Source organism: Convolutriloba macropyga, chromosome 7, assembly GCF_964194025.1.
Source record: "Convolutriloba macropyga chromosome 7, txConMacr16.3, whole genome shotgun sequence".
Lineage (NCBI taxonomy): Eukaryota > Metazoa > Xenacoelomorpha > Acoela > Convolutidae > Convolutriloba > Convolutriloba macropyga.
In genome coordinates, this window is record NC_134474.1 from 40,360,667 (window position 1) to 40,387,127 (window position 26,461).

The following is a 26,461-nucleotide window of genomic DNA, read 5'->3' on the forward strand; positions in this document are numbered from 1 at the left end:
GCTCTGATCTGAATTTCTTGTAAGTAAAAAAAATTACATAAAAACCTCTTCCTAGCGGAAATATTTTAAAAAAATTCGCGCCGCATTAAAACCTAGAAAAACTTTTGTTAGGATCCAGGACGAGATAAAGGTCCGCCTAGATGTTACTGCGTAATCTAACAAAATACTAAATTGTTCAAATGGTTGCGAAAGAGATCAGTTTTACAAAAAATTTTTCAGGTTGTCAAAAATAAAATTGCATTTTGTGCAATTATCGAGTTTTAATTTGCAAAAAACTGGCGAAATAATAATTCCAGAAAACTCAAAGCCAACGGGTATAGAACTAGCACGTTTGTTAGCTTAAAAATAATACGGAAGCAGTTTTAAGGTATCTACTTCCTCAAATTTAAAATGATTGGCCTAAAAAAGCAAATTTGTTCACAAAAAAATGTCGAATTTTGACAAATTAAGCAACAATTCTAGCCAAAAAATTCAGCTCGAAGAATTCAGCAACTCTTTTCAATCTTTAGGGATAAAATCAATAACACTACAGTAAAAAAATGAACAAAATATAGCAAAATTGACGAAAATTAGGTCAAAATTACCGAAAATTTGAATAAAAACAGGTGAATTACGTCACATATTCACAAAACTTTAAACCTCGATAACTCCCTATACAAAAGCAAAAATTCTTTTTAATTCCATATTCTACGGTGGACGCGCTTTTTAATGATACCACTCACAACTCTCTACGATGATTATATCGATCGGCCAAATTTGACTGAACAAAAAAAAACCATTTGAGTATGTAGTTTCTCCCCCACTAAAGTGGGTCGGAACAATTAAACGAACGTTTCAAAAGCCACAGGTTAGAGTTCGGAGGTCAACAGTCAAATTTAAAACATGTTAAAAAATTGATGAATGAAAACTTTAACGGAGAAAACGTTGACCTTCAAATGACCAATTGTTGCTCAATTGCACGTTTTTGGCGTTTTTCGAACGTTCGCTTATTTCAACTTTATGGGACGCGCTACTGCATGTTTTAAATTTGAACTTTGACCTTTGAAACGTTCGATAGCGTTGCAACTTTATGGGACTGACTATATGGGACTGACTATAAAAAGTCGATCAATGTTCCATTTTGAAGTTCACTGTTTCTGCTCTATCGAAAACGTGAATAGCTGAAAAAGACTATATTTGCATTATCAAAGACTCGTGTGAAAGAAGAGTTGTGGCTTTGCGATTACAAGACCTGCGATATAACAAATTTATATGCATTGTACGTTAGTATGAAAACTACGTAGAGAAAAACATTGCTTATATAATATCCAAAAAAGTAATGTAGTCATTCGCGTTATATATTTTCTATAGGTCAGCGTATAGTTAATGTTTATAGCTATATGCAGACAAAAAGGAAATTGTAGAGCAGTGTGGCTGTCGGCGTAAAACAGATTTATGGTTGTAATTTTATTCCCGGTTTATAACTCCTTAACTTTTCCTTATTTCTAAACTGCCCATTCCTGTAAAGCCATAAAAGCTATAACGTTTTCGCAACTTATCATTTATACACGCGTCCTTGAGCGCGAGCGTGAATACTTCAGTGCACGAGTGTGATTAAATTAGAGGGTTACAATTCGTTACAGTATTGAGCGTTACTATCGAGCAGCGAAAGGATCAATTATTCAATGAGGACGTCAATGTGTACATAAGGTGCGTATGAATCATTTTTGACCCAGGTTGAGAGGTCGACGTTATGGAAAGGCAAAGTTTGGGGGGGGGCGGGGTATGACGTTTTTTTCTTGATTTCGATCTTTTTATATGGTCGATCACCACTGTTGTGGTTGACCATGGATTGACCAAAACTGGTACCGAAATCCAAGTGTAAACCAATACTACCCAGGTTTTGGTCCAGACCCAAATTGAGCTATGATCAGACTATCCAGAGTGAAATGACCTCTGATCAGACTTTCCAGACCGAAATTACCTCTGATCAGACCTTCCATACCAAAATGATCTCTGATCAGACTTTCCAGACCAAAATGTCCTCTGATCAGACCGAACCCAGACCTTTGTCCAGACTATGGTGCGCTTATGATCAGACCCCAATTCAGACCATTGTCCAGACTATAAACAGACTATGATCAGACTTTCCAGACTAAAGTGACCACTTTTTAGACCAAAACAAGACCTTTGTCCAGACTATAGTGCGCTTATGATCAGACCCAAACTCAGACCATTGTCCAGACTATAAACAGACCATGATCGGACCATCTTCAGACCATGGTCCAGACCTTAATCAGACTATGATCAGACTCAAGTGCGCTCAAAATAGTCTGATCAGAGTAAGATTTTAATTATGAACAAATCTCTTAAATTTGCTATAATATATTCATTTCATAAAAACTGGTGTTTGCAGTATTAGAAACATCTAAGGAAAAGCCAATTCTGAAAGTATTGCTAATGAAAACGAAACCGAACTGTTGAGGAAAAAAATTATTTACTATTCCCCTTAGTTCATATTTCTGACTCAATGGATGAACTTAGAAAGCTTTCCACAAGAAACGTTGTGGTCTTCAGTTAATCAAAATTTCTTCTTGAGGGGACCGGCCTTTGCTATCAGCTGGACTCCTCGTTTTTGATCAGAGTCATCGAACTTTTGATGAGTCTCTGATCGGAACACTGCTTTATTGTTGCCTCTTGTTAGAGCCAACATCCCTCAATAAAAAAACAAGAAAAAAATGAAAAAATAATGCACCAAAAAATAATAAATTGATCGGACTCAAGTGCGCTTGAAACGGCCTCTGATCAGACTCAAGTGCGCTCGAAACGGCCTCTGATCAGACCGAACCCAGACCATGGTTCAGACTAAAAAGACTATGATCAGACTTTCCAGACCGAATTGATCTCTGATCAGACCAAACCCAGACCATGGTCCAGACTAAAAAGACTATGATCAGACCGTCCAGACCGAATTGAACTCTGATCAGACCGAAATCAGACCATGGTCCAGACTATTGTGCGCTCGAACCGCTTTCCAGACCCTGTAATTTCGGTCTGGGAACACAGGGGTGTGCGCTCGATTGGGTCTGATCATAGCTCAATTTGGGTCTGGACCAAAACCTGGGTAGACAATTGCAAAATTTGGCTTCGCTTTCTTGCTTTTCAAGCATACAGTAGCAGCTCAAAATGACAGGCAAATGCCTCAGAAGCGAATCAGTTTAGGCGGAGTGTATCATAAAACTGTACGTCAGGTGTTCGAACTCAAGTAGAGGCGGTCAGAAGTGGAATTTTTGGCTCTGAAAAAAGGTGACTCCGGTTTGACAAATTGTATAATTGGCCTGACAATTAGCCAAAAAATGAACCGAATCAGCATTGAATTGCAATTGTAATTGAGAAGACTGGCGCAGTACTGATATACACTTGAGTTTCGGTACTGGAATCACATTTTCGTAGCCAAAAAGAAAACGTTTCATAATTTCGTAATTTTCATGTGCAGAAGGTATCCATCGGTTGGTTTCAAACAATTGAGAATAAAATCCGGTAATAGTTACTTGACTCCGCTTGAAGTCACTGCCCGGGTCGAGAAATTTTGGAAAAAATTATGAAAGAAATGCGCTGAAGTGCGCTGATTTTTCAAAAAGTTCAGCGCAAAAACCTTACATAAAAATGCGCTGAAATGTACTGAAATGCGCTAAAACTTTGCAAGAAACGCGCTGAAAACCACAGTTTTCAAAAAATCTCTGATTGAGACTCGAACCCTGCTCTCCGGTGCCGTAGCCGGAACTCAAATCAACTGCGCCATTGGTTCCCCTGAAATTCTTCCAATTTAATTTGATTTTATATTAATAAACAGTTTAGGAAGAACTGCGCTGAAATTATGTAAGAATTGCGCTGAAAATTCAGCGCATTTAAATATTTTCAGCGCAATTTTTTTAGAAAAAAGAAATCGTTAACCTAAAAGCGATATTTCGTTGAAATGCGCTGAATCTTAAAGAAATGTAATCCAATTTCAGCGCATTTCTTAAATTTATTTATTGGATTTAAACGCTTTTTGACACCGATTCCTGAATTTCGAATCATTTAATTAAATGATTGGGAATTCAGGAACCAGTGTCATAAAGTGTTTAAATCCAATAAATTTAAGACATTCGCATTTCAGCGCATTTCAGCGTAACATGTGGAAGATTTTTTCGCTGAAAAATTTGAAAATCAGCGTTTTTCAGCTCATTTCAGCGGTTTTCAGCGCATTCATTCAACTCATTTCTTACAATTTTAGCAGCACATTCAGCGCATTTCTTACAAAACAATGCGCTGATACGGCATTGACATCCCGATCCGGTTGAGAACCTCTGGCGTTTATCGAGAACCGCAAATTGGTTCGAGATGTTAAGTCATAATTTCGAAGTAACTTATGCAGAGTCACGTAACGATGCTTAAAACACTATCGTGCACATTTTAGTATGCCGAAAGTCTGCAGTGCCAGAAGTTCCTGTTAGCCAGAAGTTTACTTTCGTAATTTTAAAACGTGCGTGTTTCGTGTTTTTAGAATGGTTACGTGAATGCAGAAGTCAAGTCATTTCGAGATTTTGACTTTATATCGCGAACTGCTTCGCGGTTCTCGATATACACCAGAAGTTTTCGGTGACTTCAAGCAGAGTCACGTAACCATAAAACGTGGAACGCGTAGTTTTTAAAAACACGGTAGTCAACTTCTGGCTAAGTAGCAACATCCGGTATTTTCTGGAACTGCAGCTTTTTCAGCTTTTTAAAAGGGGCACGTGAGTGTCTTAATTCCGGTTAACTAATTCAACACACTCGCCTAAAATTATGCAGCTGCTACATAAAGTAGAATATGATCAAATGTAATCGTGAAATAAAAAAGACATTTAATCCGTTATTTAAAAAAATGACTCCATGTAGATAATTTTCTAAAACGATAGATGAACTTCAGCAGTGAATTGAGCTGCCTAAAATAACGAAAACATTGCAGAAATTTATCTTCCTCTACAAAATTAGTTGAAAATATTGATTGCATCGGGCACACCACTACACTCATTAACAAAATCAAGCGTTCAAAAAGCAGTTTTAAAAGTTATAACGAAATATAATTTGGCTCTTTTCTTCCAAAATTAAATGCCTGTTAAGATTGTTTATATGAATCGACGCCTAATCACTAGAATTTTAACAGTTTTCATATGCAGGAAAGTGATAAATACCGGTGAGCAATATCGAGATACAGGATTGCCAGTTTTCTGCTATAAGCAATTAACTGAACATAATTTGAAATCTGTTCAACTCTATCAGGCCTAATCATTAATTTATTTTCAGCAGAAAAATGCATTATGAATTCAATAAGGCCACGCGCAAAAAACTCAAACATACAAAAAAACAATAAATGCTCTATTTCCGATTACGGAAAACTGTAGTGGTGTATCTAGATTTCAAGCAGAAGTATTTTCCATTCTTTAAGATAGAGCTGTTAAATGTTAGAACAAAAGTAAAAGGGCACATAAATGTCAAGAAATACGTTTCTGAAAAAAAATTATTTTGCTATCTAATTTGATAAAAAACGTTTACCACTGTGCATAAAACTAAGATGAGGACAAATCTCGGCAGGAACGAATTTTGAGGAATCTTACTAGGCAAGCCTCAGAGCTGTAAATTCCTATAAGATAAGCTGCCATCTAGATGACTCGTATATTTTTTCTAAGTTAATCACTCTAATTTTAATTTCTTACCCGTTTGAGCTCCAATCTGCAAGTTCTAACAATGTTAGCTATGCTTTGTAGGAAATTTTTAAGTCACTACGAGTTATAAATCCAGGCCTACCCCAGGTGCACAATGGTCCGTATATCCTAAAAATTATCCATTAAAGGCTAATTATGAAAAAAAAGTTTTTGGAGTTTCTAACGCGCATCTTTTTCTTTGTCGAAAAACTGCTGTGGGGCAGATAAATTTTGAAAACCACTTTACTTTAAATACTGCTTTAAACATAATTTTTGAACTCGACTTGGTTCAAGTTTAATGGGAATTTTTGACTGATACTAATTTTGGTTCGTAAAAGATGACAGCTCTTGATTTGTATCTCTGAAACAAGACTGTTTTTGAACGTTTTGGACTTTAATTCCCAAGAGGGGTGACCGCTTCGATTGGTGTCTCTTGCAAAAAACCATTGCGAGTTTTTAAACTTAATTTGTAAGAGAACCACTTTTTTGGTACCTGGAACAAAACCGTTTTTAGAGAGATGACTACTTCTAATCGTTGCCTCTCCATAAAGACTTTCGTATCGTTCTGAATGTAGTTTTTCAGTGATAACTGCTTTTGATCGCTGTCTCCGGAAAAAGGTTTCTTGGATCCCGTATCTCTGGAAAATGACGTTTTTTAAACGCTTTAGAAGAGATGATCGTTTTTGTTCTGTATCCAAGGAAAAAAGGACTGTTTTCGAATTTAATGCTTAAAAGATTACCATTTTTGTTAGGTTAGCGATCTGTGCAGAAAATCGTGTTTGATCGTTTTTGATTTTAATGCAAGAGAGATGAGCACCACTTTAATTGATAGCTCTTGAAAAAAAAAACATTTTCGATCGGAAGTTATATAATAAGGCCATTTGGATCCTCTGAAATATCCTGAAATATCCGCGCTTTAGGTCCTCGTTTGAAATCATCATTTTAATGAATGGTTTACAAAATTCGCCTCTGCATGTTGCGCTGAAAAGCAGAAACCTAAAAACTACTTGTCATGAAATGTCATTTATATTTTGGAGAAAATTTGAACTGCAATTGTTCTAGAGTTGCTCTCGTTTCAAAATTATCAGAGCCTACTTTTAATTTGATTGACGTCTCAATTTTTAGGTTTCTTCAATTGGATGATGGTAAACAATGGTCTCCTTAATTGTTTTACAGGACTGCGCACGAGGACAGTTAAGTAGCCATTGACATATACACGACACGATGAAACGACAAACAGCGCAGGGTTTGGCTCTTTTATCCTCAGGCGCACTTTGCTATTCAACGGGGTCTCTATGCTTTGCAAAATCAGCTGCACAGTCTTCCCAAGTCAACACGTGGGTTGGTATTTTGGGCACCCCTTTCTGCATTTTCCTATTATCACTTGATAAAGAATTCTCCCCTATAGATTACATTACAGACCCAAAATTATATCTATGCTTGTTAAATGGAATTCTGTTTGGGGGGGCAGCTATTGTATTGCATTTTTGGTCGTTGGAATTTATTTTGCCTTCCGATAACAACATGATTGTAGTATTTTTCCACATTGTCGGATCAATTTTGATGCAGTTTCTCGAGGACCGCCAAACTCCCTCTTTGTTAACATTCGTTTCTGTTGTTCTTGGTTTCATTGGGACATTCTTTGTGTGTAACCCGAAGGATCTGTTCACGAAGAATATTCTAGAAGCCGAGAATATGAAAGGCGTAGTTCTGGTGGCTTTAGCTGGATTATCTTTCGCAGCCATGTATGGAAATAGCAGAAAATTTGGAAAAATATCGCCAATATGGAGTGTTTTAGGGATCTGTTTCTTCGAGCATAATTTGTATATGCATTGAATATTTTCTTAAGGAGAACAAAAAATTAGTAACTGCATACATAATAATGAACCTACGTTTTTGGCTTAGACATAACGCCCAGTCAATTCTAGTTATCAAATTTAGTTGCTTTCCATTATGAGAACTTATTCAGACCTATCATTGTGTCACGTTTTACACTTGTGCATGTTTTGGCTAACAATTGCGATCCAAATTTAAGTCTTGTCCAAGACTCGTAATTTAAGTTTAAGTCCAAGTCTTGGCTAACCCGATTTTTTTGTTTGGTATATGTTGGTCAAATCAGTGCTTTTAAATCATTATCGAAGCTCCACAATTTCTGCAAACACATCACTTTGAAGATGTTTGTTTTGAATAACATCCTCCTACTGTTTCTACTCAATTGAACTTCTACGCAGAAGTGAGAATCAGGATTAAAAATAATTTACGTCCTTGGTGCGAAAAAATGTTGACCGCAATTTTACATTGTGCAACCCTATTCAAAACAAATCAAAAGCAGTTGTCGAAAACATCAAATATTATTTGTTAAGAAACTGAATTGCCATTTTTAGCCTATTGTAGCGCAAACTTCTACACTTTTCTACATTATCGTTTTACAATTGGACAACATAGACCACAACTAATTTTTTCCACAGCTGCTTATGACATATGTTTGGGAAATGTGACTGCCAATGTCTCCAACATTATTCTAATCTAAGTTAGGACAGCTTGCTAATTAAAAAATTTTGGGAAATAATTTTAATCTGAACTACTATTTTCACAAGAAGCACAAAAGAAAAATTTTATCATTACCGGCATGAATTGTTGGTCTTTGGAATTTCTTGTTTGGGACCTTTGAAAGATCATCAACAGGTTATTGCTCTCGTAAAAACATATAAAGAGTACAATTGTGTTGGTGTAAATGAAATCTCTATAGTAAATTGCATTTAAAACACCTATAGTACTAAAAACTACATGTTAACGCGTATTTTTTTTTTATTTTAGCAAAAAAAAACAATGTAAGCACTGTTCCGAGCAGTAGACAATGTTTTTTGATGGAGAATTGAATTTAAAACTCCCGACCAAACCAGTTTAGCGATATGATGTGTTTCACATTGCTGCTGCTAGTGTGAACTAGTTTTTGAACAGTTTAGTTCATTAAAAATAAATTTATTTTTTTAAATCTTTGAATATCTTAAACCAAACGGGAGGGAAAAATTTTTCATTGAAAAAATCCAGGTTTTTTAAGACTACCAGTTTTTGCCTTTTTTTTTCAAATTCGCTATTTCAAATTTTTTCCATTGAACGTCTTGTGGGCTGGCGCAAAAAATAGTGACAATACCTCGTAACAAATTTCTAATCCATAACTAATTGTTCCGACCCTCACTTTAGTGGGGAGGGAGGAACTATATACTCAACTGGATTTTTTTTGTTCAGTCAATTTTGGCCGATCGATATATTCATCGTCGAGAATTGTGAGTGGTATCATTAAAAAGCCCGTCCAGCGTAGAATGCGGAATTAAAAAGATTTTTTCGATTTTCGTTTTTTACAGGGAGTTATCGAGGTTTAAAGTTATGTGAACATTCGACTGTTTTTGTTCTCATTTTCACTAATTTTTGCTAAAATTTGGCACAATTTCGCTAATATAATTCAAAATAACTTAAAATTTTTAACGGCAGATTGTTGTTGTTACCGTTAGAGATAGAAGAGCGTTGCTGAAGCATTTGATTGAATTTTTTTTGGCTAAAATTTTTTATAATAGTTTCAAAAATCAAACTTTTTTAATCAAAATGGCACAAAATATGCTTTTTTTGGTCCACTTTGATAAAGTTTGCCAGACTTAGTGACCTAGAAACCTTAACACAGACTCACTAATCTCAAAACGAGCGCTAGTGGCAATTAGGCTACGTATGACAGTCTTTTGGAATTAAAACTTTGCTGTTTTTTGCAGATTTAACTTGATAATTATACAAAATGCAACGTTGTTTTTTTTATTAATATTTGAAGAACTCCAATCAAAAATTGGTCTAATTCGCAAACACTTGGAACTTTTGGTCGGTTTGCTGGGCGCGCGACAAAATCAGGGAGGGGTTCGATAATATCATGGATTCTTAGAATCAGACTTTTTGGTTTTTATTTTGATGCTGCCTTTTTTCAAAATATTTTGCTTTTGTTTTAATGTTAATTACTGGCAAAATTTTTTGTTCAAAGCTCCATTAATGACAGCTACAATTTACGTGAATTTGAGGTTGAAAGTAGTTACAGTTTTTTTTTCAGAGAACCAAAGGGTTTTTATGGCTTTGAGGAAGTGTTTTAGTAAAATTTAACTGAATTCTTGTCTTTCGCTTTCAATTGTTATTTTTTTTCGGTGTGATTTTTAAATTTAACCACTCAATGATCTAAATTTCTTCCTCAATAGATGCAGGTGAACCTTTCCTATTCATTCGGTTGTTACCTAATGCCTCTTATGTTATTGAAAGTATTTGTTTTAAGGAAATTTCTGTGATTTTTTGAACTTGTCACTTTTTGTATTATTTTAGCCAACATTGTGCTTATTCTCAGGAAGTACAGGTAACCTTTTCCTCCTTATAGAATAACAACTAATTTTGTGGCCGATTGTTTTAACAGAAGGTTTTCTGGCTTTTGATACTACGAGTTTTCATTCAAAATTTTCTGATTTTTGTGCACTATTACCCATTTTTGCTGTTGTTTTTCTTTCTTTTGTAAATTGTCACATTGTTTAATAATCTAACTGAAAAAAGCTTTACAACATTTAAAACTGAACATATTTTTGTTTTCATAACATATGGTTTGAAAGGCTGCGACACCGTTCTCTTGCAGAAATTGGTAGATTTTTTTATTTTTGCCCTTTATTTGTTGTTTATTTTTGTTGTCATATGCCAAATATTGTGTAATTAAGGGTCTTAATGGCCAACTATAGATAAAAAAATGAACTTTTTATTTGATATCGGTAGATAGCTAATGGTTATTTTGACTTTCTAATTAAATATCTAAAAATAGAGTAATAGATCATTTTTCGTTCTGGTTTGCGTTTTTTTCTTCGTATTTTATTAAATTGTATCATTTTCGTAAATTAGCCTCATTGTTTAGAGCTCTTTCTAATGTTTTGTTGAATCAAACAATAATTTTTCTGTTGTATAAACGTTTTAAATGATGTCTTCAGGGCTTAGGCAATTTGTTTCAGCAGAATTTTGTGAAGTTTAGTTATTTTTCAGTTTTCGTGGTTCTTTTTGTTGTCATTTTGTGATAATCGTTTTACAAAAAGACGTTATGATGATCAACGAGGACGCAAATGAAGATGTTATATTCTCGCCGTTAATATCTTATAAATTTAATGGCTTGAAAACTGTGGTTTCTTAAAATTGTTTGTGAAACTTATTAGTTCAGCTTGTATTTTATGTTAATTTATAGTAATATCATTTAGTCTCATTAATAGCTGTCGCGATTAGTTTTCCAAGTAGTTGCACGACAAATTGTCTACTCTTTTAGTCGAAAGCTTTTGTTGGCTATGAATTTTGAAAATATTTGTTTTTTATAAAAAAGTGATAGATTTTGCGATCTGCCAATTTTATTTCTGTTGAATTGTAGTTAAGATCTCTATTTACAATTCACATCATTTATCTACTGAAATACAGTGTGCTTTTCATAAAGGTTTTATTTTCCTCAAATGGTCTTTCTTCTTGGAACAACCAGTTTTCATAAAACCAACTTTAGTGATTTTTGTATAATTGCCCCATTTTTGTAGGTTCTTGTTTTCTTTACAGTATCTCAACAATATTGGCGTCATTTGATTTACAATTGTTGTCACCTGCAAAAAACGCAAACGAGGATTTTCATTGTTTTTAGTGATCAACCTAATATTTAATTGATTGGGGGGACATCGTTTTCGTGCAATCAGTGTCGTGCAAATTTTTCGTTTTCGCTTGTATTTGTCGTTCTTTTTGTAGTCGTATGACATATCCTGGATAATGAATGGCCTCAGTCGCTCTCTATTGAGGTTTAAAAGATTCTCTCAATGATTTCATTTGATGCGTAATGTTTCTGATCAGTTCGAATTTATTTCTTTTTTCAAAAAAGCAATATTTTAATAAACTTTGACCCTTTTTCACATTTCTAGTCGACTTGTTGCCAAGTCGCATTGAGGAAAAGTCCCATATTTTGTTCCAAAAAAGTACCGGTTAATCTTCTAAGTATAAATTTTATCTGATGCCATTTTGATTTGGTTATTAGTGGTTTTCAGAAAATGGACAAGGAGTTTTGGTCGAAATTAATATTTGTAACTATTTGATTTTTATTGCCGTCTTTTCTGGTAGTCATATTATTGTAGCCACAGGTCTCATAGGCACTCTAGAGTAGATTTTTTTATTTTTTTAGTAGTTTGTTGGACGATATGTTGATAGGTTAATTTTTTTATCTCTTCCTCATTTGGTAGACAATTAAGTGAAAAATGTTGATGAGCGGGGTCGGAACTTAATGTGCGAACGCACATTACCGAGCCGCCTTGTTTGTTCTCACGCGTCATCTCTGTCCACAGATGCAGTATCTAATAACTAAGATAGTGTCAATCAGTTTCAATTAGACTGAAATGAAAGAACCTTTTTGCTTATTGCTTTCAAAAATGTACCTCTCTCCACTAATTGTGGATTAGGAAGACAAGCAGTTTCGCATTTAGCATATCACTGTTCACAAGAACAATTAAGTTTTTGAATTTGGTCTCGAGAAAAGAATTGGTCTCACTAATAACTTTCAGGTAAAAAGTTTGAGGCTAATTACATGCTCTAAATTGTGAAATTGGGTTGCTATCATTGATAATACTTGTTTATTGACATTTGTTATTTATTGAAATTTGTTGTTTCGGACATTGGCAATGTAAAAAGTTTTATCAATGAAGGTTCATATTGAAACTTGATAAGTTAACACATTATCCATAGACTTGTTGAACTTTTTATTCAGAAAGGCGTAATCGATTAAAAGCACGCTGTTTTGTTTGCTTTCATTTAGTCTAAACTTTGTTTGTCAAGACCAAAAATACACATTTTTTTACTCAACATTCTGCTGATACGCGGCAATTTTGTGCTATGAACTTTCTTTTTTTTTGCTCTTTTTTGAGTTTAATTTTACCAAAAAATTATAAAAATTAAAGAGGCCCAAAAAGATTTTCTGAATTACTTGACTTTCAAGGTGGGCGTTCAGTGTTTATGACCGAGTTTGTACATTGTCAATAATTGTGTTCCTAAATGTGTTTTAATCGGAGAAGCAGAAACAGGTCCTCTCTTTAGGTTTAACTATCGGAAGTTTTGCGTGTGGATTATTATCATATCGACCGTGGTTGGCCTCAAATCGAAATGACTGTTCCCTACTGCCTCATATTCTTGCTCTGGGTGCCTCATCATTTCAAGTACTGACTTTGGGCTTCAACTTAACGGGAGCTAAGGAGAAAAGTATTACAGTTACTGCTGTAGCAGTTATTCAATTATTATCACCCGTGTTCAGTTTTATAATGCAGCTTTTTATTTTTTCACACATTACAATATGGAGGTCGGCAATTGGCATAGTTTTCATTATTTTGGCTGTCGCAACTCAAGTTATTGTTTTGAGACGGAGAGAAAGAAGATTGTTACAAGAGGCAGCCCCAGAAATTGAAATGGAAGCTGAAACCTCCAAATGTTAGATAAAATTATCAAGGAGAAACTTAATATAATCAGCACAGAGAGCTTCTGAAACTTTTTCGAAAAACCTGTACAGTAATTTGAAAGCCTTGTAAGTAAAGCTTGGTAAGCGATTGAAAAAAGTATTATGCAACAATGCACAGGGCTCATGAAAATACATCAGATGTACTGTTGTAAAATGGTATCATTGTCTTTCTATTAATCAAAAGCCAAAGTTTTAACCAAAAAAAGTCATTCGATAAAGTAGAATAAAGACATCGAAGGGATTATATCTTGAATTAATAGCAATCAAAGTCAGGTGAGCCGTGGAACTCCTAAGAGGACCTGTCGATCCAATGACCCCACACAATTGGTTGGACCATTCAGTCTGTTTATTCTCTTCAGTTCCACAAATACATGTAAAAGGGCCTTAATTACATCATGGAATGTGGCGGTAAGAGAAAAATTTTCTATTATATCGCCCGATTTCATAAGAAATCAAGTCATGTTTTTCCGCAATCGGGAGTCTAAGTTTCCTTTCTTCAAGTCATCGTTGTGAAAATTTTGAATTTCCACATATAGTTTCCTTGCTTTCGCGCGCTATGTCGCTCACAATCAACAATCAGGAACGCCAAAGCCCATTTGCGTATGCAATTTATACTACACTGAACGTCAAAACTAATTTAGCACCCCCTAGTTTACGAAGTAAAATTCAATTTTTGACGAAATGTTGTATCTTGTCATATTCCGGAAAAAAATTACACCACGTATCTATTTGTATAGTAGTTTTGCTTACTTATTGCCCGGGCCGAGGAATGAGCGGAAAAAAAATGCAAGAAATGAGCGGAATTTGAGCGGACAGTTTAGCAAATTCCGCTCAAAGCCCTTACATTTTTTTGACCGGAATGAGCGGAATTTGAGCGGAAAAAAAAATGCAAGAAATGAGCGGAATTTGAGCGGAATAAAAAATGCAAGAAATGAGCGGAATTTGAGCGGAATCAAAAATGCAAGATATGAGCGGAATTTGAGCGGAATCAAAAATGCAAGAAATGATCGGAATTTGAGCGGAAAAAAAATGCAAGAAATGATCGGAGAGACGTTTCGACCGCACTTTTGTCTGATCAGAGGACGTTTCGAGAGCTGAAATAGGTTAAATACTGTCGGAAAAAATCTACAGTTGAACTAACGAACAACTCTTTGAGATTTTCCAGTATGTTTTGGGTGTGTTCCCCTCCTCCTTTTCTCAACCGGGCTGGGGACCGGCTACGGCGGAGTTACAAACAAACAACTATAGGAGAATTGAGCAGAGCTAGCTAAAAAAACTAGGCTCGAAAAGCTCTCTCCAAAACAGAAACACTAAACAGACCAGACAAAGTATAAAATAATAATAAAAGTATAATAATGTCATAAATATAATAATAAATATAATAAAGATTAAAACCAGAATGAAACAAGGAGGTTCGTTTATGTGCGACTGCACATAATGTTCCAACTATTCTCATTGTCGAACTTTTTTTCTATACAAGCTAAACCAAAAAATGTTTTTCCACTACAACCCACACAAAAAGTCGGACTCCTACGTTGCTTTTCGTTAGCATTCGACAACTCTAAGATCCGATTGAAAAAAAAGACGTTTTAAAATAAAATTTTCAAATAAGCGAAAAATCCAACTAAGAGACTAACTTTTTTTCTATACAAGCTAAACCAAAAATTGTTTTTCCACTACAACCCACACAAAAAGTGGGACTCCTACGTTGCTTTTCGTTAGCATTCGACAACTCTAAGATCCGATTGAAAAAAAAGACGTTTTAAAATAAAATTTTCAAATAAGCGAAAAATCCAACTAAGAGACTAACTTTTTTTCTATACAAGCTAAACCAAAAATTGTTTTTCCACTACAACCCACACAAAAAGTGGGACTCCTACGTTGCTTTTCGTTAGCATTCGACAACTCTAAGATCCGATTAAAAAAAAAGACGTTTTAAAATAAAATTTTCAAATAAGCGAAAAATACAACTAAGAGACTAACTTTTTTTCTATACAAGCTAAACCAAAAAATGTTTTTCCACTACAACCCACACAAAAAGTGGGACTCCTACGTTGCTTTTCGTTAGCATTCGACAACTCTAAGATCCGATTGAAAAAAAAGACGTTTTAAAATAAAATTTTCAAATAAGCGAAAAATCCAACTAAGAGACTAACTTTTTTTCTATACAAGCTAAACCAAAAAATGTTTTTCCACTACAACCCACACAAAAAGTGGGACTCCTACATTGCTTTTCGTTAGCATTCGACAACTCTAAGATCCGACTGAAAAAAAAGACGTTTTAAAATAAAACTTTCAAATACGCGAAAAATCCAACTAAGAGACTAACTTTTTTTCTATACAAGCTAAACCAAAAATTGTTTTTCCACTACAACCCACACAAAAAGTGGGACCCCTACGTTGCTTTTCGTTAGCATTCGACAACTCTAAGATCCGATTGAAAAAAAAAGACGCTTTAAAATAAAATTTTCAAATAAGCGAAAAATCCAACTAAGAGACTAACTTTTTTTCTATACAAGCTAAACCAAAAAATGTTTTTCCACTACAACCCACACAAAAAGTGGGACTCCTACGTTGCTTTTCGTTAGCATTCGACAACTCTAAGATCCGATTGAAAAAAAAAAGACGTTTTAAAATAAAATTTTCAAATAAGCGAAAAATCCAACTAAGAGACTAACTTTTTTTTCTATACAAGCTAAACCAAAAAATGTTTTTCCACTACAACCCACACAAAAAGTGGGACTCCTACGTTGCTTTTCGTTAGCATTCGACAACTCTAAGATCCGATTGAAAAAAAAAGACGTTTTAAAATAAAATTTTCAAATAAGCGAAAAATCCAACTAAGAGACTAACTTTTTTTCTATACAAGCTAAACCAAAAATTGTTTTTCCACTACAACCCACACAAAAAGTGGGACTCCTACGTTGCTTTTCGTTAGCATTTGACAACTCTAAGATCCGATTGAAAAAAAAGACGTTTTAAAATAAAATTTTCAAATAAGCGAAAAATCCAACTAAGAGACTAACTTTTTTTGCTATACAAGCTAAACCAAAAATTGTTTTTCCACTGCAACCCACACAAAAAGTGGGACTCCTACGTTGCTTTTCGTTAGCATTCGACAACTCTAAGATCCAATTGAAAAAAAGACGTTTTAAAATAAAATTTTCAAATAAGCGAAAAATACAACTAAGAGACTAACTTTTTTTGCTATACAAGCTAAACCAAAAATTGTTTTTCGACTACAACCCACACAAAAATTGGGACTCCTACGTTGCTTTTCGTTAGCATTCGACAACTCTAAGATCCGATTGAAAAAAAGACGTTTTAAAATAAAATTTTCAAATAAGCGAAAAATCCAACTAAGAGACTAACTTTCTTTCTATACAAGCTAAACCAAAAATTGTTTTTCCACTACAACCCACACAAAAAGTGGGACTCCTACGTTGCTTTTCGTTAGCATTCGACAACTCTAAGATCCGATTGAAAAAAAGACGTTTTAAAATAAAATTTTCAAATAAGCGAAAAATCCAACTAAGAGACTAACTTTTTTTCTATACAAGCTAAACCAAAAATTGTTTTTCCACTACAACCCTAACTGAGTTAAAAAAACAATAAACGACACAACTAAAAACAATGACGTTTCAAAATTAAAACAGCAAAAAAGTTAGTTTTTCGTATGGAAATTTGCGAATTTCGCGATTAGCGAATTTTAATCATAGTTATTTTAGATTGGGTCAAAAAGTTGTCCAAATTGAACTAAACCTGGCATGGAGTATCCACTGTATAGGTAGAGTGTAGGGTAAAAAGAATTTTGCTATAGCTTTTCCAGGAAAAAAGTTAGTTTTTCATACGCAAATTCGCGAATTTCGCGATTAGCAAATTTTAACTATAGTAATTTTTGATTGGGTCAAGAAGTTGTCCAAATTGAATCAAACCTGGTATGGAGTATCCACTGTATAGGTAGAGTGTAGAGGAAAAAGAGTTTTTACTATAGCTTGTCTAGAAAAAAGTTAGTTTTTCATAAGGAAAATTCCTATAGTTTCCGAATAATTTTGAATAGGTAACTTTTTAAATAAGTCTTTTTCATCGGGTCAAGAAATTGTCCAAATTGAATCAAACTTGGTATGGAGTATCCGCTGTATAGGTAGATTGTTAAACAAAAAGAATTTTTGGTAAAGCCTGCCTAGCAAAAAAAGTTAGTTTTTCGTATGGAAATTTGCGAATTTCGCGATTCGCGAATTTTAACTATAGTAATTTTTGACTGGGCCAAGAAGTTGTCCAGATTGAATAAAAACTCTTTTTACGCTACACTCTACCTATACAGTGGATACTCCATACCAGGTTTGGTTCAATTTGGACAACTTCTTGACCCAATCAAAAATTACTATAGTTAAAATTCGCTAATCGCGAAATTCTCAAATTTCCATTCTAAAAACTAACTTTTTTGCTAGGCAGGCTATACCAAAAACTCTTTTCGTTTAACAATCTACCTATACAGCGGATACTCCATACCAACTTTGGTTCAATTTGGACAATTTCTTGACCCGATGAAAAAGACTTATTTAAAAAGTTCCCTATTCAAAATTATTCGGAAACTATAGGAATTTTCCGTATGAGAAACTTACTTTTTTTCTAGACAAGCTATAGTAAAAATTCTTTTTCCTCTACACTCTACCTGTACAGTGGATACTCCATACCATGTTTGGTTAAATTTGGACAACTTCTTGACCCAATCAAAAATTACTATAGTTAAAATTTGCTAATCGCGAAATTCGCGAATTTGCGTATGAAAAACTAACTTTTTTCCTGGAAAAGCTATAGCAAAGTTCTTTTTACCCTACACTCTACCTGTACAGTGGATACTCCATGCCAGGTTTAGTTCAATTTGGACAACTTTTTGACCCAATCTAAAATAACTATGATTAAAATTCGCTAATCGCGAAATTCGCAAATTTCCATACGAAAAACTAATTTTTTTGCTAGGCAGGCTATACGAAAAATTCTTTTTGTTTAACAATCTACCTATACAGCGGATACTCCATACCAAGTTTGGTTCAATTTGGACAATTTCTTGACCCGATGAAAAAGACTTATTTAAAAAGTTACCTATTCAAAATTATTCGGAAACTATAGGAATTTTCCGTATGAAAAACTAACTTTTTTCTAGACAAGCTATAGTAAAAATTCTTTTTCCTCTACACTCTACTTATACAGTGGATACTCCATGCCAGGTTTGGTTCAATTGGGACAACTTCTTGACCCAATCAAAAATTACTATATTTAAAATTCGCTAATCGCGAAATTCGCAAATTTCTGTATGCAAAACTAACTTTTTTTCCTGGAAAAGCTATAGCAAAAATTCTTTTTACCCTACAATTTACCTATACAGTGGATACTCCATACCAAGTTTTGTTCAATTTGGACATCTTCCTGACCCAATCTAAAATAACTATAGTTAAAACTCGCTAATCGCGAAATTCGCAAATTTCCGTATGAAAAACTTACTTTCTTGCGAGGCAAGCTATACCAAAAATTCTTTTTGTTTAACACTCTACTTATACAGAGGATACTCCATACCAAGTTTGGTTCATTTTGGACAACTTCTTAACCCAATCAAAAATAACAATACTTTGGCTACGGCAGAGTTACCAACAAACAACTATGGGAGAACTGAGTCCGAGCAAACGGTAAAAATCCGCGCTCTAAGACTCTCCCCAAGTCACAAAACAAATTATAACACATAGCTTACAGGATCACTGGAAAACCGCATTGTTTATTAGCATTCATATACCGCAGTAGGTAAAAGACCTACTGGAAGACCGCAAATTTTTAACTATGTCTATTCCGCAGCAGATAAGAGACCCACAAAAACACCGCAATGTGTTAAATTACTGTACCGCAATAAATAACAGACTCACTGGAAAAGCCGCAGTAGGTAAAAGACCTACTGGAACACCGCAAATTTTTAACTATGTCTATTCCGCAGCAGGTAAGAGACCCGCAAAAACACCGCAATATGTTAAATTACTGTACCGCAATAAATAACAGACTCACTGGAAATGCCGCAGTAGGTAAAAGACCTACTGAAAAACCGCAAATTTTTAACTATGTCTATTCCGCAGCAGGTAAGAGACCCGCAAAGATACCGCACTGTGTTACATGTCTGTACAGCAATAAATTAGTAACAGATTTACTGGAAAACCGCACTGTTTATTAGCCTTCTTCTACCGCAGTAGGTAAAAGACCTACTGGAAGACCGCGAATTTTTTTTTAACTATTTGTCTATTCCGCAGCAGGTAAGAGACCCACAAAGATACCGCACTGTGTTACATTACTGTACCGCAATAAACAAGTACAGATTTACTCGAAAACCGCATTGTTTATTAGCATTCTTATACTGCAGTAGGTAAAAGACCTACTGGAAGACCGCGAATTTTGTTTAACTATTTGTCTATTCCGCAGCAGTAGCGATAAATTATTTCTTAGGCCAATTAGACCAAAAAACTTTATACATTAAAATCAACTAGGATGATGAAATCGCTAATAAACCCTCGAATCGTTGAAACTACTCCTCTAAAACGAACTGTCACATCGAATTGTCTTCCTTAAAACATTAAAAACAGCTTCGAGATTTACAATGCTAAAATTAGTCGTGCTCAAAATGATTCAATAAACTCAGTAAATACACCAGATTTCGAAACTCAAACTTAGCAAGTTTTCGCGTTATTGAATTAACACTGACTTGTTTTTTCTCGACAGTTTCTCCGATAACATAAGCAAGCGGTCTAAACAATTTCTCAGCACTTTCGAAAACTGTACCCTGCAAGTCAAGCCTGATAACGTCTACAACATTGAAGCATTCAACATAACATTTAATACTGTTGCTTTCTTCAAAAAACAGAAGTATTTGAGCCGCCTCGGGTGGATCTTCGCGAAGCAGAACGAAGCTGTTTGAATTGGACCTCCTATAACTTAGGGAATCGAGCAAACTTGGAAAAGGCGACTTCAGACGATATCGACAAAACAATCGGGACTGTGGGAATAGTCTTCTAATAAAAATGGTGTTAGTGTTTTCTCCCAAATTGTATCCTTCCCAAAACTCCATTGAAACTGACGATTTATTAAGCTTTAATTTAAGCGCGTCGTCTTTTATTCGTGAGCATTCAATCTCTTTTTTTTCTAATATATCGCTGAACAAGAAGATTACAGATATTCACTGTTCCTGTGACAGGTTGTATCAAATGATGGTTAGCAGATTCAAATGACATTGCGGACGTCACCCAAAGCGGTCCAAACAATTTCACTTGCCATGCAAGATGACGTAGAAGGTGAAAATTAATAGAATCGAAAGATTTTAGAGGGTACTTCTTGCTCATGCTTAAACAAAAAGCTTCAAGTAAATTACCACACATTTTAGCGTTTTGGTCGGTCTCGTACATCGAACGCAATGCAAAAACAAGATAAGACACGTCACGAATGTTGCTTTTAGAGAATTCGTTTGTTTTTATATGAGGAAAAATGATCGGGAACAAATACAACAGGAAAACTTTCATTTCATTGGCTTTAAAATAGCTTCTATATTTTAGTGCTCTAATTCGCCGCTTAAATTCGTTGGGAGGCTTAAAAATTTCAATTGCGCAATCTACTGATGAAATTGATCCACTCAAGGTCACAAAAAAATCAAGCATATCTTTGGCCACTCCTTTATACAACTGATGCATTGTGTCCACTGGGCTTGTAAGGGGTAAGTTGCTGATGACGTTGAAAAGCTTGGGATAGCCTTTAACCCCGAGAGTATTAATTTCGGGATCAGCCTCTTTGGCTCTCTTAATGTGATCTTTCCTGATATAGAAATCTGCACAAACTTTTTGTTTATTTGGACTGCGCATTTCAAAGGATTTTGAGTGAGGATAAAAGTGTGCCCCGAATCTATGCACACCACGCAGTGTACATATCCAGCAGCCATAATATCCATTAAACTGTTTCATCTGCAAAACTTCAGCTTTACACACAAGATCTGCAACGTGCATTACCGTAACAAACTCAATCTTGTATGTTGTAGAATCGACGCTCACTTCTATTGGCTTCTCTAATTCCAAGCTGTAGTGCTCAAAAATTTTATCCCAATCGACATCTTTATTCCCGTACCAAACGCTTGCTAAGGTGATATTTTTAAAGCTAGACCTCATTATTGGGGGAAGATCAGCAATAGAGATCCAAAGCGGGTAGGCTGATTCAGCAGAAGATTTTCTAACTTTTGCACCATCCGTGTTTATGATGAGGCGTATTCTCAATTTGTTGAAACTAATTAAAGGTTCTAATTTTATATCTGCGTTAGAACTTTTACATTTAGAATATTTAATAATCTGATCAATATTAGTAGTGACTACTCTAGATAAGTGAGTAAAGAAAGACATTAAGATAAGCTCACCCTTAGGATACAAATGATGAGTGAAATTATCTTTTTCATACACTGCTGAAAGAACTTTCTTCACAAAATGATAACTGGGAAAAGTCTTTGAATCATCAATTAATCTTTCTCGCTTTATAAGGTCATATAGAAGCTCGTCCGGTGCAGAATGGTTCGTTGTAATTGAAAGAAGCGACATAACTGAGTTTTGGACTGATATATTGTTCTTCATGATTTCCAGGCCAAAATCAAAACCAGGAACATCAGAATCAGCTACAACATTTATTATCGAGGAGCTGTCTGAAACGGATGAATCGGTTGACGAAGACGATTGAGAATTTGCATCCGATGCAATGAGTTCTGTCTCGGAATCAGAATTTAGGTGAACATCAGTTTCAACTTCACTATTCGCAGTAAAATAAATCTCATCAGAGCTTTCATCAATCTCTTGGGTCTGATTATCAGAAGGCGAGTCAAAAAATCTGGCCTCCCTCTGTGTTTGTGACAATAAGAGAGAAGCTTCGTTAGTTTCAAAGCTAGATAAAAATTTAATGCGTCGTTTCCGCTGTAACTTTGCAGTGCGTTTACGTGAAGTAGAACCCTGGGTCTGCAAATGTTCACTGAACTCAAGATTTATCTCAGGAGTTTCTGAAGTTGCGGCGTCGGATGACACTTGTGTGGGGGCCAACGGCGTACTAGTAAGCTGTGATATTCCAGACGGCACCTCTGTTTCGTCTTCGGAATCATGATGATAGCTTGGAAAATCGCACAAGCAATCCTTGTTACCGTTGCCGAAGAAAGAGTCACCATAGAACACAGTAAGTTCTTCATTAGGCTCGATTGACTTCAAAACTTGTAAACGCACACAAGGATACGGCAGATCGCAACTAAAGCCTTGAAAGTATTTGACATTAGGAGAGCAAGAATGGTTACTAAATCTACAGGATCCAAGTAAAACTTTCTCTGCGCTGTCTCTACTGCTTCGCATAATAGATAATTCCGTCACTTCTGCTCTTAGAGCAGAAGGCAACTTTTCGACAATTCCGAGCGGAAATTCAAGCGGTGTGAACGAAGGCTTTATAACTTTGTTGCTTTTATTGAAGATGCCGAAACCTCCAAATCTATCCGGCAGAAAATGAAAACCTTTTTGGTGGGTCTGTTCATATATTGAGAAGAAAATTCGACTGACCTTATTCAAAACTTTGTCTTTGCTGAGGCGCTCAGAGAAAACATTTTCGCAAGATAAATCCACCATTGCTTGCGGCTCACCCAAATTATTAAGGAATTTTTTCGCTGCAAAGGCATCGCATAAAATCAAATCTTTGACAGAAATCATATCTAAAAACAAATTAAATGAATAGATCTCTCAGGTGAAAATTACATATGAATAACGCATATCACTGATTTCTAAATGGCGTAAGCAAACAAGGGGTAAAAGACGTCTTTGCAATTTAGAAATGTTTCTACCTGTCAAACGGTATAGCTTACTAACTCCGAAAAACAAAATCCATGCAATCCCTTAATTCATCTCTCAGACAAAGACAAGATAAAACGCGAAAATTATTTTAGTTTTTACTCAAAGGATGCATACTACAGTAAAACTCAGTATGAACTAAATAATTGCAATAAATTGATGTCTTCATTATACTGCGATTGAAGTATTACGGATGTATTAATTATAGAATCAAAATTTTGCTCAACTTAGTGGACAAAAAAGAAGGATGGAACATTGCTGCACAAGAAACAGATTCACTCGGATAGGTTTTTGAGTTTTCGGTTATTCAAACACATGTCAAAAGCAATGGACACTCAGATGATAGTTCCGAAGGAGTCAAGAATTGTAAAACAATTACAAAAAACAGCAAAGTAGAAGACACCTAAATCTAATTTAGGAAACGATTATCATCAACTAGCTAGGCATTAGCAACTAATCATAGCTAGGCATTAGCAACTAATCATGTAGTACTGTATTCGAAATACTAAGCAAACTAAGCTGAACCAGTTCACTGATTAAAAATCATTGAAATGTTTACATGGCAGCAAGAGAATATCAGAAGTCTAATCAGTCGAACCCTGTGAAACATTCTTGTCATTTTTTCCTCTGACTGAATCTCTCAGCATTTGATTTACTGAACTTCTAGCAGCTTCATACGCAACAAGAGGTGTTAGCGGGTACTTCTGCTCAATGACAGCTGAAAACCAATAACACAAAATGAAGTTACGTAGCATAAAAAGAATAGGACAGCTACCTAGTCTATCAAAAATTTTAAGACTTTTTGAGCTACTTATTGAAGAAAAAATTATTTTTGAACAGCCGTCAAAAAACTTGCAAGCATTATAATGACAGAAATTACCTCGAAAATTTTCTTGTACATCATCGTCAAGAGCAGTTCGGAAATCCACTTTTTTTGAAAGTTTACGCGGTGAGAGCATCTTGAATTCCAGATCTTTTTTTTCAATTAGTTTAACGGCTAAACTCCTGGCAAAATGCTGTACATCACTGCCGGCAAAAAGTTTCATTAGGTCTTCTCCCTTGTGAATCACAGGTTTGATTGTTTTACTACAAAGCTCCGGATGTCCATCAATACTCATGAAACCATTGACTGCAACGTCGTACTTCTCTTTACTTTTTGATGACTAAATACAGAAGTCAACATTTAGAGAGGAAAAACAACCTAAGGAAACAAAACATTTTCATCAACGAAAAGACGGTAAAACCACAGCTACATTAAAAAGACAAAACCGTTAGCAGAACGTAACCCCGAGAGATGTTTTGACTAGATAAGACAAAACAAACTTACACATTTTGAGATGGCATCGAGAAGGTTTCTGCCTTTCTTTAGCTCAGTGTTCCGTTTCAGCTCAAAGGCCTCGGCAATTGCTTTCATGTTCTCTTCGTGAGAAGCCAGAAAATTTTCAAAGGGATCACAAATTGCCTTACAAAAGTTGGTATCGCGAACAATCGGCGAAGACGAGTGGACCAAGATAGGGTACTCAGGATGTTGAATAGACGGGACCTTAAAAAAATCTTGAGAATGACTGAATGGACAATTTAGTTTCAGAACATAACTTGTTTTTACCCGGAACGGAATCATTTTTAGAACACAGATTTAGATTACTTACGAAAAAGGTTAACGGAAAACGATTACCTCTGAATGCAAGTCTGCTGGTTGCTCATTATTTTTTCCCCCTCCAAGACTAAAATTGGAGACTACGACTGAAGACATGCTATCACGCAAGAAATCGTCATTGTCTCCAGAGGAAACATCATTTTCTTCCATCAAAGGTTCAAGATCGTCATTTTTACTTTTCAGTTCTGACGGATTGGCACCACCATTCAACACGGCAAGATAACAATCCTCGACTCCTTTCAAACTGACCTCTGGCCCCTTGCAAAGAAGTCGACATTCGTACTCCTTAGATTTGAAAGTGAGAAAAATCTTTGAGTCAACTAACATTGTATATTTTTCGCAGTAACTCATTTTTGGCCAAGAATCGCTTACTGGAGTAAGGGTTAAAACACTGATATCGTCGACAAAAATCCATCTAAATTTTTTCTTCAAAAGCATGAGTCTGACAGACTCTTCGCTCTCAAACTCTGAATCGGATTCATTCAATCTTTTTTGAGGATGTTGCCTCAGAATGCGCTGAGAACCTTTTGATTGAGACGCGTCACGCTGACTGGATGAAAATTCCCATGAATCATCAGTTGTTTGTCCCTGACTTGATTTAATGTTGTTCTGCGAGATTTCTGGAAGTTTTCTCAAAATCTTTTTTTCTTTACAATTAATTGCATAACTGAATCTTCGTTTATAAATTCTTCCCATTTGTCTTAAATACTATGGTAGGGAAAAGACACTTGAAGATTACAAAACAAAATGCCAGACCACTGATCATAAATCAGCTAATGTGAGTTCAAAAGAATGTATTGATATTTCTAACTACTTAGATTTGATTACACAATGCATGAAAAATTTGATTGCATCATGTTAACCTCGGAAGAGAGGCACCCACAATTCAGGGCCCTACCGTCTCAAATTTTATAGGATCAGACTTGTTTTATAAAATTTACTCATTTGGTAAACAATTCCCAGTTTGGAAAAGGCCAAAAAACCCGGCAGTGGTTTCCTTTGAAGAGCTCAAAAATTTGAAAAGAAAGATCAATCAGAACATGTTCAGAAACTACAGCGATGGACTAATTGTCTAAAATAAATAGAATACGAGACGTAAAATTTGCCATTTTAAAGCACATTTTGAACTCAAAAGCATCTCAAATAAGTTCAATTATCTAAATTATCTGAAAAACCGTAAAATTTTTACAACATTACAAACAAATGGCACATCGAAATTAAAATTCAGTGGTCTTTGATAAATCTAATTTTTTCGCCATTGATTTTTACCTATCAGACTCTAATAAAACTAATAACATTAGCAGTCTAAAGTAAATAAAAACAAGAACGCATCAAACATTAAGAGCAACAATTAATCCTGAGGAAAATTAGCATAACAGTTGTACGTTCTTTTCTTCACTCATTTTGGTTCAAATCCTTAAACAACTTCTTTTTTCTCAACTGAAATCTTTTGCGATCGTCACCGGCTTTATTGGCTGCCTTCCGGGCTGTGTCATACGCATCTGGGTATTGGTTAGGTGGGAACAACGCGTTGATTTCGGCTACAAACAAAACAAAAAAGTTCATTTTTATTGAATTCTGATATTAGCCTACATTTTCCAGATGAGTTGAAAACTAATAATTTTAAGAGAATTTGGGCAGAAATTTGATGAGTTAAATATTGGAGAACATGCAAATCAAAACGACG

At 35.1% G+C, this 26,461-nt stretch overlaps 1 protein-coding gene across 3 annotated transcripts; it reads left to right on the top strand.

The window, feature by feature from the left end:
* Positions 1 to 1,091: 1,091 nt before the first annotated feature.
* On the top strand, positions 1,092 to 13,387 carry LOC142342278 (uncharacterized). Of its 3 annotated transcripts, none has more exons than XM_075393561.1 (3): positions 1,092 to 1,689; positions 6,831 to 7,498; positions 12,814 to 13,387. In XM_075393561.1, exons 2-3 carry the CDS (start codon positions 6,930 to 6,932, stop codon positions 13,208 to 13,210), a joined length of 966 nt encoding a protein of 321 aa, XP_075249676.1. In that variant the 5' UTR covers positions 1,092 to 1,689; positions 6,831 to 6,929; the 3' UTR covers positions 13,211 to 13,387. The 3 variants fall into 3 exon arrangements, with proteins under 3 accessions (XP_075249676.1, XP_075249675.1, XP_075249677.1); XM_075393560.1 differs by having other exon boundaries at positions 6,882 to 7,498; XM_075393562.1 differs by having other exon boundaries at positions 1,092 to 1,258.
* The last annotated feature ends 13,074 nt before the right edge of the window (positions 13,388 to 26,461 follow it).